Here is an 18,262-nt window from a genome sequence, read left to right as displayed (position 1 = left end):
AGCTCAATAGGATACCAGACAGGTAGGTCAGCCTGGAAGGGGGAAAGCTGTGGGGGTCTCCCAAGGGTCTGGAACACTCTCAACTCTGCAGTATGTAAAGGGCAGTGGCATGATGGGTGACCCTTTACTCCTGCTCAGTGGATGGGTTTGCCCACTTTGCCCGATTAAGTTTACCTTTATCTTATGCTCAGAGGGGATCTCTGGGAAAACTGAGCAGGCAGACCTTGAACTCTGCAATGGGGGCATGATGGGAAGGAGAGGCAAGCTCAACCTTTGAGGCCCTCGACCAGCCTCAGAGTATGTGCCAGGGAGTTGATCAGGTTGTATCTGCTTTGGGCCCCCTACGTCCCCGGCGTGCTCAGTTAATCCTCTCCTGCTTTCCTGTTTTCATAGGTCCCTGGATGAGAAAGAGCTGACAGCAGCTGAGTCCCACCTTCTCTGTGTTCTGGGGAGCAGGGCTGCACGGCCCCGGTGGCACCCATGCCGAAGAACAGCAAGGTGACCCAACGTGAGCACAGCAATGAACATGTCACCGAGTCAGTGGCTGACCTGCTGGCCCTTGAGGAGCCTGTGGACTATAAGCAGAGTGTACTGAATGTGTCCGGTGAGGCAGGTGGCAAGCAGAAGGCAGCGGAGGAGGAGCTGGACGCAGAGGACCGGCCAGCCTGGAATAGCAAGCTGCAGTACATCCTGGCCCAGATCGGCTTCTCCGTGGGCCTCGGCAACATCTGGAGATTCCCCTACCTGTGCCAGAAAAATGGAGGAGGTAAGAGGCTGCCCTGCTTGCACCAAGGTGACCTGCAAATGGGCTGGGCTGAGGGGTGAAAAGGAGGCAGAACTGCAGTTCAAGTAAGGTGGCAATTCAGGATTCCAGAGTGACTCCCAGGAATAGCCATAACGGTGGCTAATAGCTATCCAGAGGCTGTAGGCCATGATGGTAAGAATGTGTACTCTGACTGCAAGACTGCCTGGGTTCAGATCCCAGTCTGGGACCTAGTGCAAGTTGCTTAACTTCTTTGTGCCTCATCTGTAAAGTGGGGGTAATAATGAATAGTGGCTCCTGCCTCACAGGGGAGCTGGAAGGATTAAATGAGCTGTATACACTACACAACCCATAATAAAGAGCACCTGTTGGCCACTATTATCAAATGCCTACTAGGTGCTAAGCATTTTCTAAACACTGGCTATCAGGCCTGAAACTGCTGATATTTGAGCATCTTGAAACAAACACATTACTGTTTTCACAAGTTCGACCAACAATCTTATGTGAGGAAGGAGCCTGTGTACTGCATATGGCACCTGCTGCCACCTGCCCCACTCCCATCCGGGACCTCATGCTACACCTGTGTGAATTTCTCTTGAGGATCTTGCTGGGGTCAGACCACCATCACCACTTCCAGATGCCAGGGTGGGCAGAAGCCCCCAGGCATTGCTTCTCCAGCACTGAAATGCAGCCCCATCCAGCGGCTTCCCCTCCTCTCCACAAGGACATGAGGACACATTCTCTGCCTGGTTCAAAAGGCAAAGTCTGCCTGGGGGCTTCTCCTCCTTCCCAGTTTCTATTGAAGGACAGGGGGTGAAACTGCCCATCTGAGCTCATGTGACTGAGTCCGGCCAGAGGCTTCCACTGTAGAGTATATTCACCACATGGTTCCCTTGCTTGAAAGACATTTTTTATTTTTTTTCTATAAGTAACTGCCAATCAGAGCTTTTGATGTGGTCACCATGTTGACATAAGACCAGCTCAAAGCAAGATATAAACAAAAATGTTTGACTTCCTTATACTTTTCCTCCGAGAAGAGCCTGGGGGCACCAAAAATTTTTGGATCACAGCTGGCATTTGGGGACTTACTCAGAACCTCTAACCTTGTCCTTGCTGGCTTAGATGATCAACCCTGCCTGGATACCTGGTGCTGAATCCCAGAGTCCCCCTTACTACTGCATGTGTGCACGTGCACACACTCAGGACAGTGCACTCTCTCAGGACAGTGTTCTTGCCTAGATCGCCTGTTCACGGCGTCAGCAATCAACACCCCCAGAAGAAAAGCGTGGTCAACTCTTAGGATTCTGAGCTCCCATTCTATGTTTTAGGTTCCTGCCCTTATTTGTCCTTCCTCTCTAGCTCCGGCAATCCCTTCTCACCTTTAACTGTCCTGCTTCTCACAGGTTTTACAAGTCACCTTAAATGTCGAGCAGGAAGCACATGGTCCTAGGGAGGAGACAGGTGTTTGGCCTTGGACTTGGCACTCGGTGGTTTTGAAACATGGGTGATGCAATCAAACCTTGCTTAATTCTGGATGGAATCTGGGACTCTGTTTAGCTCCACCAGATGCTGGCAATTTCTTTATTTTGCATCCTCTTAATTTGCCTCTTTTCTGTTTACTTTTATGAGAAAGAGGCAAATGTTTATTAAGTGCTTATTGTGGATAAGTAACTCATTTTCTCTTTACAATACAGCCCTGTGATAGATAGAGCATCAAAGTATATGAAATGGCATTTTTATAAGTAAAAAATGGTCCAATATCAGCCATTTTTCATGTTTCTACTTAATATTTCTCCTTTTTACACGAATGACAATCTAGCAACACAGATATCAAGTAATTTGCCCCAAATTACAAGCTAGTAAGTGGCAAAGCCAGGATTCAAGCCTGGGAGGTCTGCCTCCAGGATCTGAACTTGGCTCCTGCTTAATCCATAGCTCAATGGGCTAGGGCCAATGTAGTCTTTTAAGCTCTGCAAAGAAACCTGGGGTTTGCCAGAACCAAGGAGCTGGGTGTAGACTGAGACGTGGATTGCTAGTGATCCAGGGAGCCTCAGAGAGCCTGGAGTCCGTCCACATTTTGCTCAATTTCCTAATGCTCCCAGCTGTCCTGACTAGAGGCTCCTGAAAGCTGCTGAAACATGGAAGCAAACCTGCTGTGTCCCCAGGTTGTGTTTTCTGAGATGGAAGAGGGTGCGACTGTATTCTCCAATGATTTCAACAAAGGCTGATACACTACAAATTGAGCTCTCCTAGACTGCACACAGCCCCTCGAGCGCTCTGGTCAGCAGGGCCTCAGCCTGGTCGAGAACCCTGCAGCTGGGTCAGCCCCCTGTGCCCTGCCTGACTGAGGTGGATGGGGCCTGAGCAGCAGAAGGCCAGTACCTGGTTTAGGCCAGGTTCACTGTTGGACAGGACCTATCTGGAGGGTATTGCCCAGTTCTTTGAGGAGAGGAAAGAAACATCTGTAGAAGATGCCAATACTCTGAAACCCATCTCCCTGCACTTCTAGTCCCTCTCAAGGATATTGGGGCATATAAATAAAAAACCAGGAAGGCTATCTTCCTTTGCCTTCCTATAGCAGATTGCTTCTTTCTACTTCCATTTCCTTCCACCCGAGGCCAAGAAGTTGAGTTAGACAGACGCAGGGGTCTATCTATACCTGTGTTCCTTCAGGCCCTTCCTCCCTTGAGCGCCATGACGGGGCTGCTTTGGACATGTTGAATTTATGTGCACTCTGGTGTTGAATTCAGTGCTATTGTATATGACTCGGTGGGTTGCCTCCCCAGAACCCGGCTCCTTCCTTCCTATGTACATACGTACTGCTCAGTTGGCTCCGTGTGACCAGTGCTGACATTGCCCGTGTGCAGCTGAGAGCCCAGCCTCCCTCACAGATTGTGAGCTCCCCCAAGGATGGCGTCTGTGCCTTCTGTTACTCCACTATCCCCCTACTTTCCTGCTTGGCACAGGGTAGACCCGCAGTACCCAGCTGACTGTTGCCAAGTGCCAGGTTTGGTGCCCAATCCCCAGTGTTTCTTGGCAGATTGGGCACATATAGGAGAGAATGTGAGATGTTATGTTACAGGGGACAGAGCAGTGAGGCTGGGGGACATCTGGAGACTGCTCACAGGCACTGGGTGACCATCAGGGCCTTGGTGACTAGGGTGGGCCTGAAACTGTTTGATAGACAGGCAGGGCCTGGATGACAGTGTTGCTAATAGGACTGTGGTGTTGGCACAGCTCTCTGTGGCGTGCATTCGTCCATGTCCAGGCGTGGCTTTAATTCTCCTGCTAAATGCCCTGTCACTTGGAATTGAGATTGTGTCTGCAGTGAGGTTTAGGACAGCAAGATTCATTTATCATCTGGAATCTTTAGCAAGATTCATTCTATCCTTTATGATCCTTCTGACTATGCTTTCCTGAACGGCTAATTTCTCTTCTGTTCCTCCCAATTAGCTGTGGATTAATGAGGATGCTGGTTAGACCCCCCTCTCCCTGGAGAGCTTCCAATTTCTGCTTCCCTGGAGCTGCCCAGTCTGCTGCATCAGCATCTGGCTCAGATATGGGCAGGCAGGGCCACTGGGGGCAAGTGATCAGGGCCCATGCCATCTGGGGTTCCTTACCTATGGGCAGGAGGGGTGTGAACAGACGTCCACAGAGCGTCTTCTAAGGTGAATGTGTCTGCATATGACTTGACGCATGCGTTCCCGAGATGCAGTGAGGTGTCCTTCCCTCTGTCTGTTTCTAAGCTGAGTCTAGCGAACGGGATTATTGATATACATATGTTCCTCCCTTAGCATTTTAGGCTGGGGGGGAGTCAAGGAGAAGCAGGGTATGAATGAGCCGGTGTAGGGTAGGTCACAGGCATGAAAGGGCCCTGGGACTGGGGACAGTGAGTGGATGATCTGAGATGTGATGAAGACTGGGGGACCCTGCTGCCACACCTTCTCTCATTCTGACCTTGTACTCTAGACAGCCTCTGACACCCCTCCTCTCTCTCCACAGGTGCCTACCTGGTGCCCTACCTGGTGCTGCTGATCATTATTGGCATCCCCCTCTTCTTCCTGGAGCTGGCTGTGGGCCAAAGGATCCGCCGCGGCAGCATTGGTGTGTGGCACTACGTGTGTCCCCGCCTGGGGGGCATTGGCTTTTCCAGCTGCATTGTGAGTCCAGGGCTGGGGAAGGCACTAAGCCAGAGACAGAAGGGCCACCCTTGGGTAGAGGTTTACAGGCCACCGTCCTGGGCCAAGACAAAGGCAGCAAGGGGTCACCCAACAGGAGAATTGCTTCCAGCTGGTGTCCTGGGGCTACAGTTACCATATTTCCTACACTGAAAGTCGACAGCCCTGCCTGAAGCAGAACGTGGTATTTGCAACTGAGGCAAAGGAGGCAATGCTGGGACATGTTCACAAGGGAGGCCCTGGGACATCTCAGCCAGGGTCTCTGGGGGACATATAGACCATTTTAAATACCTGTCTCTGCTTCTCAGCCATCAGTTCCCCGTAACAGGGCCCTACCCCTTTCCCTGGACAGGCAGTGTTTCCACTGGGAATGTAAGTGACTCCGAAAAGGCTCAGGGCCCTGTTGCCTTGGTGCTACACAAATGAGCCCCATTGGAGGACTCAGGAACCTTATGGTCAACCCAGGAGAGGTGAGGCTTTGGAACAGTGGGAGAGAGGGAGACCCCCAGAATCCTGGGAGGGGAAGTCCATGAGGCCTCCAGCTCAGCCACCAGGTGGCAGATGAGGCCCTGTGTAGAGCTCTAGGTGAAGAACTGAGTGTCCCTTAAGGGCAAAGCCTACAGTTGCCTATGCTCATACCCGGAATAGAAACTGGAATCTGCTCTGGAAGGGACTAAGGATTCCATCAAGCAGAATGGCAGGGCCAGTCCAAACCTGCTCCAGGGAGAGCCTGGGAGAGGGTCTGTCTGGCCTCTACTTGCCCACAAGGTACTGCTTTTGCACAGGTTGATCTGGCCAGCTACAGTGCACTCTGCTGGGTTGGCCGCAGTCACACACAGGAGTGTGTGCCGGGTCTCCCCTTGCACTGAAAGCACCCAAGTAGAGGAAGCAGGCGTCTCTCTCCATCTCTATCCCCACACCGCCTGCTGGGCAAGCGTCTGCTCTGCGCACAGGTACTCAGGTGAACCAAACCAAGCAAGGGGCCCTTGGCTCTTACTCTGAACAGCAGTCTTCCCACTGCCAGGCCCCTGGAAGGGACCCCTCAGCATCTAGATCAGATGCTGCAAATCTCTGTCCATAAAACATTACTTTCAAAGAAACCCTTTGGACCCTCCATCAGATTCCATGTACTCTTATTTTAAATAAAACTCTACCAAGCTTAGCTGTTTCCAAGAAATGAAAAGTGGTGTTTTTCTAGAGGCCGGCTGGTAACAGAACCAAAGAGAGAGTAATATCCTGAGAGAAGGGAAGACATAGGAAACCAGCAATCCATAAAATCTCATAAAACACAACCGCCTGGGGCCCTTTTCCTATAAGGGCAAAAGCTGCGCAGCCTCTCTGGTCCTGGAGGACATCTCTAATCAGAATCCTGAGTCCTCAGGAAATGGCGGGGAAGGGCTTCAAGTATCTTAGAGGAATTTCAAAACTGGAAAGGATTAACATTTTAAGAGTCTATTTAAGACAACTTTAATATCCAAAGAATTCTTTTGTGGTTGCCTGAGTGCCAGATGAATGGGGGATGGGGAGCAGGTCCTTGCTGCTCCTGCTGCCCCGTCTCATCCCTGGTCGTCCTCCTTCCTGGCTGTGCTGCTGTGTCCTATGTCGTTGGCCTGTGCTGCTGGCCCTGGGATGGAGTGTTGGGTGGGATGGCATTGCCATTAACCCCCAGCCTCTGGGATCACGCCCTGGGTCCCCGTCCTCAGGTGTGCCTCTTTGTTGGGCTGTATTATAACGTGATCATCGGATGGAGCATCTTCTACTTCTTCAAGTCCTTCCAGTACCCACTGCCCTGGAGCGAATGTCCTGTCATCAGGAATGGGACCATGGCAGGCAAGTATGGGACTCCTGTGCCACAGCTGGGGACTCAGCCAGCTCTCTCCCTAGCAGGAGTCTAATAGACTTACTGCACAGATTGAGAATTTCATTGATGTGTCACCTTGGACAAGTCACTTATCCCCCTTGATCCTCATTTCCATTTCTACAGTGCAAGTGATCCCTTTCTGGCTTCTCCCGAATTAAAAAGGGTAGTTAAAACACTATAATTCTTATTTTTGTTAGGTTAGTATGAATTACTCTGTGTTATTCTAACTCCAGGCTGCGTGTGAATAATCTTGATTTGCATGCCAGTCCTATAAAGGGCTGGATAATTATCCCACTTTGCTGATGGGAAAACTGAGGCCCTTGAAGCCCCTTTCCCATGACCCCAGTATCCATTTAACCAATAATCTGGGATGAGAATCTAGGTCTCTAATTCCCAATTTAGGACCTTTCCCAAGGACCTTCAGGCCAATTCAACCTCAACCCTTACTACCTTCTGTGGACGGATGTGGGCAGCAGGCGGTGTAGGTGGAATTCACCCAGCTCAGCATGACCTGTGGCCTCCCGGCCTCCATCAGGAGCTGGGATTCCCCGGGATCTGCCAGATCATGGCTAACCCGAAACGAGCACAGCCCCTTCCAGCTGCCCACCCTCAGCCACGCCTTCACCCTGAGCAGAGGTCCAGTAGGAGAGGTGGCCCCAGGGGCCTCGCCACTGACCTCTGTGGCCTCTGCTGCTGTTTCAGTGGTGGAGGCAGAATGTGAGAAGAGCTCAGCCACCACCTACTTCTGGTACCGAGAGGCCTTGGATATCTCCAACTCCATCTCTGAGAGCGGGGGCCTCAACTGGAAGATGACGCTGTGCCTTCTCGTGGCCTGGAGCATTGTGGGCATGGCTGTGGTCAAGGGGATCCAGTCCTCAGGGAAGGTGAGTTGGAGGAGGACAGCAGAAAGACAGAGGACAGGGGACTGAGAACTCCACGTCACCGGTGCAGGGCCCTTCGGTTGGCTTATGTTCTGGATGGCTCAGGGTGATGGCACTGACCCCCAAGGGACGGGGTGGGAGTAACCCCTGCGTTGTTGTCCACTGTGAACAGCAGGCCAGGGCTGGGCTTGCTGGAAGAGCGTTGTCCTGACCCCTGACTGCCTTCGTGCTCAGAGAATTCAGTCCAGCCCTGCGACATTAAAGAGAAGGAGCATAGAAGCATTGACTCAGGAATGTCTGTTTAGATTCTGTCCCTTCAGGTTCCCAAGCAAAGCCCTAGAGTCACTTGCTCCGAGTGATTTTGGGGTGAAAACCAGCACTTTAACATGTCAACAACTATAGGGTTGTTTGAGCAGGTGGGTGCTGCGAGTGAAGGGGGCCTTGGGGGCCTCTGAAGGCAGCTCTGTGGCCACTCCATCTTGGGGTGCACACTGGCCAGGCCCACACACCTTTCCCCAGCAGATCAGATCCCTTCTGAAGAGGGCCCTTTCTTACTTGTCCCCTATCAGTACTTATGCCCTGCCAGGGATGAAAAGGATGTTAGAAATCCTGTAGCCCCATGCACTCATTTTACAGATGAGGAAACAGGCCCAGAGTGGGGCAAGTGTGTCGTCTAACATCATGCAGCCCATTAGCCTCAAAGCTGGAACCAGAGCCTGTTCTGTCTGAGGTTTTGGGTTCTTGGCCAGACTTGACGAGCAAGGAAGCTAAGTTCCTTAAGGTGGCATCATCCTGGCTACTGATCCCTCTTTGGAGACCAAAATCGTAGCTGATGCTTTGTGGAACTTACCAGTACAGCCACATATGTGAACACATGTCATCCTCAACAACCTTATGTGGAAATTTTAGAGCCTTAGAAATTTTCACATCCCTCTTAGAGATAGGGCAACAAAGACACATCAAGGTTAAGTCCATAGGCTGGAGGCCACGACAACTGGTAGAGGCAGGCCCAGAACTTGGGCACGTGGCTCTGGACACGTACCCTCTTAACCTTTGCACCATCCTGCCCACCCCTGGGATATGCTGTAGAACAGGATGTCTTGTGAGCATAGCCTTTGCATGTGGCTCTGTACCAGGCACACGGAGCAAAAAAAAATATGCAAGACATGCACAGGCCAGCAAATAGCGTGGGCTCGGGCTCACAGGACTAGGCTTCCTGATGGTCTCCGATTGGGAACCTTGTCTGTGGCCTCCTGTATGCCTCTGTCAAAGGAACTCTAAGGACAGGGGCATGAGACTTGGGGAGAGCATAGGATTCCCTCACCCTTGGCAGCCTTGAGGATGGGGGCCTAAACCATCAATCCTTGGGAGGCAAGCAAGCCCTGGGCCAGCCACGTGAACTCCAGCCTTTCCTGCTCCTGCCTGGGCTTGGGCCAGATGGGTGATGGGTTGGCCTGGTGCCCAGGGACTCCGGGGCTCTGCTGTCTACTGTCTGGTATCCCAGGAGTCTCGTGTGCCCCACCTGTGAGCAGGGAGGGCTATGCAAGCTGCAGGAGCAGGAGGGGTTCTGCCTGATGGTGGGTCCCCGTCCTCTCTGCAGGTGATGTATTTCAGCTCCCTCTTCCCCTACGTGGTGCTGGCCTGCTTTCTGGTCCGAGGGCTGCTGCTGCGAGGAGCAGTCGACGGCATCCTACACATGTTCACTCCCAAGGTAAGAGCTGGGGTTCCCATGTGCAGGGAAACACTGACAGGCCCATGGGGCCTGGCGCGCTTCATACAGTGGAAGACACGCGGAGCACCTACTGCCTGTGGGAGTGGTGCCAGGCGCTGGCGGGGTGCACAGGGACCAAGGAGAGGGACATCACATCCATTCAGGGAGGAGGTCCTGAAATGAGCCCGAGAGAGCAGGTAGGATTTCAGTGAGCGCCAAGAGGAGATTATTGTCATCGAAGGGAGCTACGTGAGCAAGGGTGTGCGACAGCACTGGGCATGTTTGAGGAGATAGTGGGGAGTAGGTTTGGCTGGGATCTGGGGTGGGGGCAGGGAGCCTCGCTCCTTTATTCTTTCGTGAAGGTTCATTTCGTGAACCTGTGACATCAGGAATCTAGAAGATGCCGGAGAGTTCAGGGCTCCCTCTGGAATCCCAGTTTGTACCCAGATCAGAATATCAAGGTTGCTTTTTAATTATAGATAAGCCAATACGAGTGATTTGTACCTTATGGACCCTTGCTTGCCTCCTCTCCGTCCTCTCAGTAGCCCCTGGGGAGACCAGCAGGAGCTCTGCTCACCTTACATAGAGGGCGTGGACCAGGCACAGGTGTCCTCAAAGCGTACACCCAGCTTCCCTGAAGGTGGTCTGTCCCCACCTGTGGTCTCACCCCTCTGTGACCCTTCATAACACTTGGCATTGCTGGCATGAATCAGTCCCCTGGAGAATAAGAGCATTTTGGGTGCAGATTGACGTGCCATCAAGTTGCCCCAAGCAATGTACATTAGTAACCTCAGCTGGCTAGGATGAGAAGTCCATCTCCAAATGCCAGCTGGTCAATAGCAGCCATCATCAGGGGCCTGCTGAGACTCTAGCCCATGGGCTCAAGGTCAAAACTCAGCCAGGCCAGCTTGAGGCCTCCCTAGGAGCTCAACAGTGCACATAGGGGGACATGAGGAAGAGAACCCAGATCCTACAAGGTTTGAAGTTCCCAGTCCCTCCTGCCTCCCTGCTCTGCTACTGTGTGTAGGCTGCTAATGTTTGGTAAACAGCCATGACCAGGGCACATGCCACCCCACAGTCACCACAGTGCTCAAAGTGGCCCTAGGCGTCCTTGGACTGAACATCTGAGGTTTCTGCATGAGTGCCTACAAAGGGCCACTTTATGAGGCACTTAACGAATCTCCTGAGGCGTGAATGTGAATCCTGAGCCATGTGGCGGGCTGTAGGGTTATTGTGAAAATATGATATCTGACGAAGAAGAAAAACATGCAGATCTGTTTCTTTGGGGTAAGTGGCCATGAGCGGGAAGCCAACTGTTTTTATGAATTACTTCGGCTAGAGCTCTAGAATCATGGTCAGTGTAGAGTGTTCACTTGAGTCTTTGAGTTACACTTAACTGAGCTTTATGAGGAAATTATATGCTCTGGTGATGTTCATAAATGTGGAGATTCACAAAGATCTCCAGATGGGCTCCTTGATGGTGTTCAGTGTTCCTGCAATGTGACTCTAGGAGCAGGCAGAACAGACTCACTGGGATCAGCCACGGTCCCAGCATATACAACACTGCTCCCTATGGATTCAAACACTTTAAAAAATGTCTCTTTAATTGTGAAATATATCAGGCATATAAAACATATCTAATAATATGATTCACATTCTTAAGAAATAAAATATTACAGAAGCCATTAATGTGCCTATATAACCCCACATCCCATTTCTTCCCCTTGCCAAAGATAACCACTGTCTTAGTCCATCCCTGCTGCTGTAACAAGATATCGTAAACTAGATAATTTATGAGCAATAGAAATTTATTGCCTCACAGTTATGGAGGCTGACAAAGTTCAAGATGAAGGCTGGTAAGGGCTCATTCTCAGCTTCCAAGATGGTACTTTCTCACTGCTCCTCTAACATAAAGGCACTAATCCTTTTCATGGGGGTAGAGCCCTCACAACTTAATCACTTCCCAGAGGTTCACCTCTTCACCCTACTACTTTGGGTATTAGATTCTAACATAGGAATTTGGAGGGGGCACCAACATTCAGACCATAGGGACCACTACCCTGAATTTTTGGGTTTATCCTGCTAATACATTCTTTGAAATTTGTTATTATGTATATGTATAAACAATGTATAGTATTTGGGGATACTCTTAAGCTTTATATCAATGGCATTGCATTATGTATATATCCTCCTGTGACTTGCTTCTATTTTTGCTTAATACAGCTTTTTTAAGATTTACCTAAGTTGATTTATAGAGCTCTAGTACAAGCATTTTCACTGCTGTAAAGATTCCCCTAGGGCTGGGAATATAGTTCAGTTGGTAGAGTGCTTGCCTCACATGCACAAAGCCCTGGGTTCAATCCCCAGCACCACCACCACCAAAAAAAAAAAAAAAAAAAAAAAAGATTCCCCTACAGGTCTAAACTAAAATGTATTTATTCACTCTCTGGTTGATGAGCATTTCAGTGGTTTCCAGTTTTCACCATTGCTAATAAGGCTTCAGTAAACATTATTACACAAGTCTTCCAGTGCACGGGTTTCTCCAGGATGTATATGTTTAAAGTGGAATTGCTGTCCCAAAGGTATATGTCTCTTCAGTCAAAATGTGCTCCACAGTGGCCATGTCTGTTAACTCCCACCAGATATATGGGAGACTGAGTCACACCACACTTATCAGACTTTGATACTTGCCACTTGGATGTGAAATGGCTGCTGTGCACTCTGAACAACTAGGGTGCATCTTTCTCAAACCTTTTTCTGGATCTTCAGGAAACCACGTGAACACACTTTAGCATTTGCAGAGGACAGAATCGTTATGAACTGAGACTAAAAAAAAAAAAATCAAATCCAAAAGATTCTAGAGGGGCCAAGTTTCCAAGAAATAGCACAATGCAGCCCTTGACTTCCAGGTCCAACAGAGCCTGAGGGGCCTATCTAACACTGGACTGGTCAGTTCCATGGTGTAGCTCCAGCTCCTTCCTTTGACCCTGGAGTGGGTGTTGGGAGGGAGGGGGCTAAAGGGCGTCAGGAACTAAACTCTCTCATCAAAAGCCCCCAAACAGCCTGTGCCACTGTTAGCTTGAGCCAAGTAAGTCCAGCTAGGGTGAGATTTCTGTTTATAAATCTCTCAGGGTCATATGCAAAAAAGGACCCACTCTCCAAAACAACCCTGTTATATACTCAAGCAAAGGACCACTGCAGAGCTGTGACTGTGTCTGCCCAGGACTGGGGAGATTCTTGGCCTAGAATAGTGCTGTAGAGTGCCAGGTCACTGACCACGGCTTCCCTGGGTGGGCTCTGCTCTATGCATATAGACCACAATGGGAATGAAGGGGTCATGCCATTTAACAGCCCAGGCAGGGTTCAAGGAAATTTTTGACCAGGGCATCTCAGAACCCATGTGGCAGAAATGTAGCCTCTCTGCAGATTATGTTAAATGACCTGAAGGTCCTCCCTCCTATAAAGTTTTGTAATGTCAGAAATAATCCAGGCTATAGGACCTGCACTTTGGGTCCATGCCTTCAAGCAGACAGATATCAGGTATGATGACTGCAATGTGGCCAGGACACATGATGACCCATTTGTGCCTATGATGGGACAATAATGGCTAATGGTTGGTAAACTTGAATTCCTCAGGCAGTTTTTCTCTTGATTACTTCTTTCCATCCAGTTATGAACCCAGGTCAACATGGGGTGCCATACAATTAATCATGTGATTTGTTCAACATATGGTGGTGGATTATGGTGGGGTTCTTAACCACCAAACTCTCAGGGAATGTTAATCAAAATTCCAATTGTTCATGTCCTTTTGCCCAGTAACTCCACTTGTTGTAGGTATTGGTCCTATAAATATACTCACATGTAAACAAAATGACCAGGTGTACAGTATTGTTGCAGCATTTATTTTAGTAGCAAAAGATCAAAACCACCCCAAATGCCTATCATTCATTTATTCATTTATTCAACAAAGGTTCACAGAGTGACTGGGATATGCCAGGCACTGTTCTCATTTTTTTGGGATTCAGCAGTGAACACAGCACAGAAACTTCTCAGACCTCACAGAGCTTATATTCTGGTGGGAAGATGCGGTTGAGATAAAAAAGAGTTGTTGTTGACTATTGTTGCTAAGGAGAAAAATGTAGCAGAAAAGAAGGATCAGGGCATTTGGGAAGAAGAGCTGCAATTTTCCATAGTGTGGTTAAGGAAGACCTAGCTGAGAAAGTGACGTTTGGATGAGGATCTGGCGGAGTTGAGGGGATAGGCTATGTGGAGACGTGAAGGAAGTTTATTCCATTTTGAACAGGGGACCATGAGGGAAGGGGCTTCAGTCTGGGGCTGGGAGGCTGAGTAAGCACTTTGACATTGTCTCTGGAGGAATTGGGGTCCCCTGTGATGGGCTGGGAGGCTGAGTAAGCACTTTGACATTGTCTCTGGAGGAACTGGGGTCCCCTGGGGAGTTCTGGGCTGCTGGCCTGGTCTTACCACTCAAAGCCTCTTAGGAGGCTGCCATAGGGAATTGGAGGGAGTGAGGGGAGACCATCCCGGTGAAGGGCGGCCAGGTTTAGAGTCCAGTGGCAATGGGAACGGTGAGGTGGTTGGGCTGAGGGTGCACTATGGGTGCAGAGACTTTGCTGTGGACAGGATGTGAGGTGTTGGAGGAGGAAGGAGTCAAGGATGAGCCACCGGAAGGATGGGGTTGTCGTTCAGGGTGACGGGGAGGACAGTGGGAGGAGCACATGTGGTGGGGAACATCTAGAGAACTATTTTGGACAGGACAGGTTTAAAATGTCAAATAGATAGGGCTGGAGTTGTGGCTCAGCGGTACAGCGCTCGCCTTGCACATGCGAGACCCTGGATTCGATCCTCAGCACCACATAAAAATAAATAAGTGAAATGAGGGTATTGGGTCCAACTACAACTAAAAAATAATTTTTTTTAAAAAATAAAATGTCCAATAGATAGCCAGGTGGAGATGCTGGGTAGGATTGAGACACATGAGTCTGGAGGTCAGGTGGAGGTACAAATTTGGAGGCTGGGGTAATAGAACCGAAAGCCTGGGTTGATTTATCATCACCTGGAGAGTGAACCTTGTCGGAGAAGAGGACTGAGCTCTGAGTACTGGAGCCCCAGAGTTCAGAAAAGGATAGCTGGTGACTGGGGAAGAGGAAGAGGAGGAGGAAGAGGAGAAGGAGGGGAGAAAGGATGGTGGAAGAGTGAATGGTCAGCTGTGTCCCAAACTGCTGAGGGGCCAGTCGGTGAGGACTAAGAAACGACTCACCACGTGACACAGAGGTGTCACTGGTGACCCTGATGAGAGCCACTGATGGACCGCTGGAGACAAAATCTAACCGTAAGGGCTGAAGGGGAAACAAGAGGTGGGGAATTAGAGACAAGTAGCAGAGATTGTGTATTTTTAGTTTTGCTATAAAGAGAAGCAGAGGAAGGAGAAATGGGGTATTACCTGGAGATGGCCAAGGAGTCAAGGGTGTTATTTCAGAATTTTAAATGATGGGGAAAATTGTCCATCATACACTGCTGGTGGGAATTTAAAATGGTGCAACACCTTTGGAGAACAGTCTGGTGATTCCTCAAAAGGTTAAACGGAGTTAGCATATGATCCAGCAATTCCAGTCCTAGGCCCGTATCCAAGAGAACTGAAAACATATGTTCACACAAAAGCTTGAACGTGACTGTTCATAGCAATGTGAGTCATAATAATCAGAAAAGTAGAAGCAACCCAAATGTCCATTAGCTGATCAATGGATAAACAAAATGTGGTATAACCAAACAATGGAATGTTATCCAGCCGTAAAAAAGAAGTACTGACACTGGCTACAACATAGATGAACCCTGAAAACATTAGCCAAGTGAAAGAAGCCAGAAACAAAAGACTAGACAGTATATAATTCCAATTGTATGAAATTTCTAGAATTGGTGGATCTAGAGAGACAGAAGGATGATTAGATCTTGCTTCGAACTGGGCTTGAGGCCAGGTGCGGTGGTGCACGTCTATAATCCCAGCAGCTTGGGAGGCTGAGGCAGGAGGATCACAAGTTCAAAGTCAGCCTCAGCAACTTAGTGAGGTCCTAAGCAACTCAGTGAGACCCTGTCTTAAAAAAAAAAAAAAAAATGAAAAGGGCTAGGGAGTGGCTCAGTGGCTAACTGCCCCTGGGTTTGGTCCCCCATACCAAAAAGGTCGAGCACCTCTGATATAGTAAAAACATTGAGTAGTGCACTTCAAAAACTCCAAAAAAGAGGGGGAACCCAATGCTCTGGGGGAGGAGGACAGCAGCAGGGGTTGGTCTGAGTGGCAGAGCTGGTCTTAGCTAGCAGCACCCACAAGTGCCCATAGCAGTGGGAGGGACGGGCCAGTGCTGCTCTGGGAAGAGCTGTGGGGAGTTCTCACTGCCAGAGTTCTCTTCTGATGGCATCCTCCTCCTTGGTGAAGTAGGAAGCAAGGTGATTAACTGAGAGAAAGAAGGGAGGAGGAGAGGCAGTGGAGGCCTAAGGAGGTACCAGTGTGAAGGAGCTGTGAGAGCTGGGGACGAGTGGACAGGGGTAGCACTGAGGGCCCGTTAGCCGACAGGGCTCAGAAGTACACATGTGAACTCAGCCCGCGTGGCCACTGCTGGCCCTTCCGTGATCCAAAAGCAGCTTTCCGCACTTGAGCATCTCTGACACCCGGCTGCTTCCCACAGTCAGTGAGGCACCCAAAGGGGTGCATGTTTGACAGTGGGTGGTCTCCCCAAGGCCTGGGCCATATATATTTGTACACTCATCTAGACCTCATGACCCTGGATGTAGGTCCTTTTACTGTTGCTATTTCACATAGAGATTAGAGATTTGTAGGGACGAGGCTGGGTGACCAGAGACAGAGGGGGCAGATGGCCAGGAGCCCTGGGCCTCTGCTGGGTCCCAGCTCAGCACATTGAGGGAGAGAAAAGGGTGGGAAAGATAATGCCCCAAGAGCAAGGAGAATTCCATGGAGAATTCCCGTGTGAACAGTAGGAGGGAAAAGGAAGAATACACACACATGCGCGCAGTGTGTGTGCATGTGTGTGCATTGTAATATACATGCATTTATATATTGCTGGTGCGTGCATAAGCACTGTTGGAGGGGTACATAGGAAGCTGATGTTGTTTCCTCTGAGGAAGGAGAACTGGGCTTACTGGGATCTGAGGTGAGGAAAAGGAGATTTCAGGACAAAGGGTGTATGTAAGTCCCAAAGGCCTAAGAATAGAGGTTAATAACCCTAACCCACTGTTAGAGCAAGGGCCTCTCAGCAGGAAGAGGAAGGTAGCCCAGTCTGGTGATCAGAGGGTGGGTTCTGGAGCCAGATGCTCTAGTCCAATCCCAACTCATCACCCAGCAACTGGTCCAGTTCCTGATTCTCAGGACCCTCATCCACAGCTGTGAGAGGGCTGAACAATGGCAGCACTTCTTGGAGCTGTCAGGAGAGCTGGTGGGACCCCTCCTGGCCATGGGAAAGCGCATGGTAAGCATTAGCTCTTATTATCCTCAGCTACTGTGAGGGTGACACTGTTCTTGAGCAGTGGGGATCCGGCACTCCAGTGCCATCTGGTGTCTCGTGGCCCCGTCTGGCTCCACACAAGCAGGTGCCGCAGTGGTGCTGGGAAGCCAGGGTGTCACACACCAGCTCAGGCTAGGGCTCAGCAGCTGCTTGTGGATTCAAAAAGCAGCTTCATGCGGATGAGTCAAATGCCGTGAAACACCTTGTTCCCTTGCGCAAGGAAGTGACTCAGCCACTGTACCGAAGAAACAGCAGGAAGCCGTTCAGAGAGGGCACCCGAGAAGGGTGTGATGTGAATTTCTTATATCTGGAGGGGAAAGCCCACTTCCCATCTCTCCTCTTGCCTTCACATTCTGATGTCCAGAGGGGCCACGGGGCATCCTGAGTTGGGCCATGAGTTCACCTTCTGTTGACACTTGCTGAGATCATGCACCATCGCCCCAGGGATCCTGGCAAAAGCCCCCTTTCCATTCAGGGAACAACGGCCATTCCATGCTGAAGGCCCTGACTCAGTTTACCCCAGGATTAGCATTTGGTGTTTTTGTTCCTCTCCTTCACCTGCAGGCTGGAAATGGGGGCACCCAGGGACACTCCTACAGAGCACTTCCCACCTTGAAGGTCGAGCTTTGGTACTCACAGGTGGTTTCCTGGGGGCCTTATCAATGTCAGATTTGGATCTTTCAATTTCCTTCAAAATTTTCTAGGGGTGGACATGGGTGAAATGTAGAGGAGATAAGATTGCCCAGGTGTTGATAATGATTAAAGGGGGGTAAGGTTAGGGCAAGGGTTCATTATGTATTCATCCCTACTTTTGTTGATTTTATGATAGTCCACAGTTTTTAAGAATAGGAAAACAATGATAAATCAACACTGACTTAACAAAGAAAAAAGAAATTCTTGTTTTCATCCCAAATCATTTCCTATACAGCAATCCTGCCCTGTCCTCTGAGAAATCCCCCAAGCTCCTGGGCCAGCTCTGAGAGCACAGTTTGGGACTGTGGTGTCTGCTCTGGAGCAGCTGCCTTCATTCATGAAATCTGACCCTGAACAGTGGCTGGGGCTTGGACCGTATCCACATTCTTGTCTCAGGCTTAGGGAGTGGTGAGACTCCTAATGGTGGCATGTGTTTGGGACTGACAGGTGGTCTGGACCTTTTTGGGTAAACTATAGTAATGTTTGACATAGATCCAAAAGGAATAATTACCAAAGAGGAAGAGAGGGAAGGAGAAGGGGAAGGCCATATTAAAGTAGTTATGTTTTACAAAGTAGAAAAGTTTAAAATCCTAAGACTCTTCTTGTTCTAGAAGAACGTTTCTTAGCCCTAAGGGGCTGGTGC

At 49.8% G+C, this 18,262-nt stretch overlaps 1 protein-coding gene across 2 annotated transcripts in view; it reads left to right on the top strand.

Moving 5' to 3' along the window:
* Positions 1–480: 480 nt before the first annotated feature.
* Slc6a17 (solute carrier family 6 member 17) overlaps positions 481–18,262 on the top strand; it is a 28,999-nt gene continuing 11,217 nt past the window's right edge. For both annotated transcript variants that reach the window (XM_077110114.1, XM_077110113.1), the window contains exons 1-5: positions 481–766; positions 4,766–4,923; positions 6,645–6,771; positions 7,505–7,686; positions 9,284–9,394. In XM_077110114.1, the coding sequence (XP_076966229.1) occupies positions 481–766; positions 4,766–4,923; positions 6,645–6,771; positions 7,505–7,686; positions 9,284–9,394 (864 nt within the window). The remainder of the gene's footprint in view (positions 767–4,765; positions 4,924–6,644; positions 6,772–7,504; positions 7,687–9,283; positions 9,395–18,262) is intronic.

This window comes from Callospermophilus lateralis, chromosome 7 (genome assembly GCF_048772815.1).
Source record: "Callospermophilus lateralis isolate mCalLat2 chromosome 7, mCalLat2.hap1, whole genome shotgun sequence".
In the NCBI taxonomy this organism is placed as follows: Eukaryota; Metazoa; Chordata; class Mammalia; order Rodentia; family Sciuridae; genus Callospermophilus; species Callospermophilus lateralis.
This window is presented reverse-complemented; position numbering and strand designations above follow the sequence as displayed.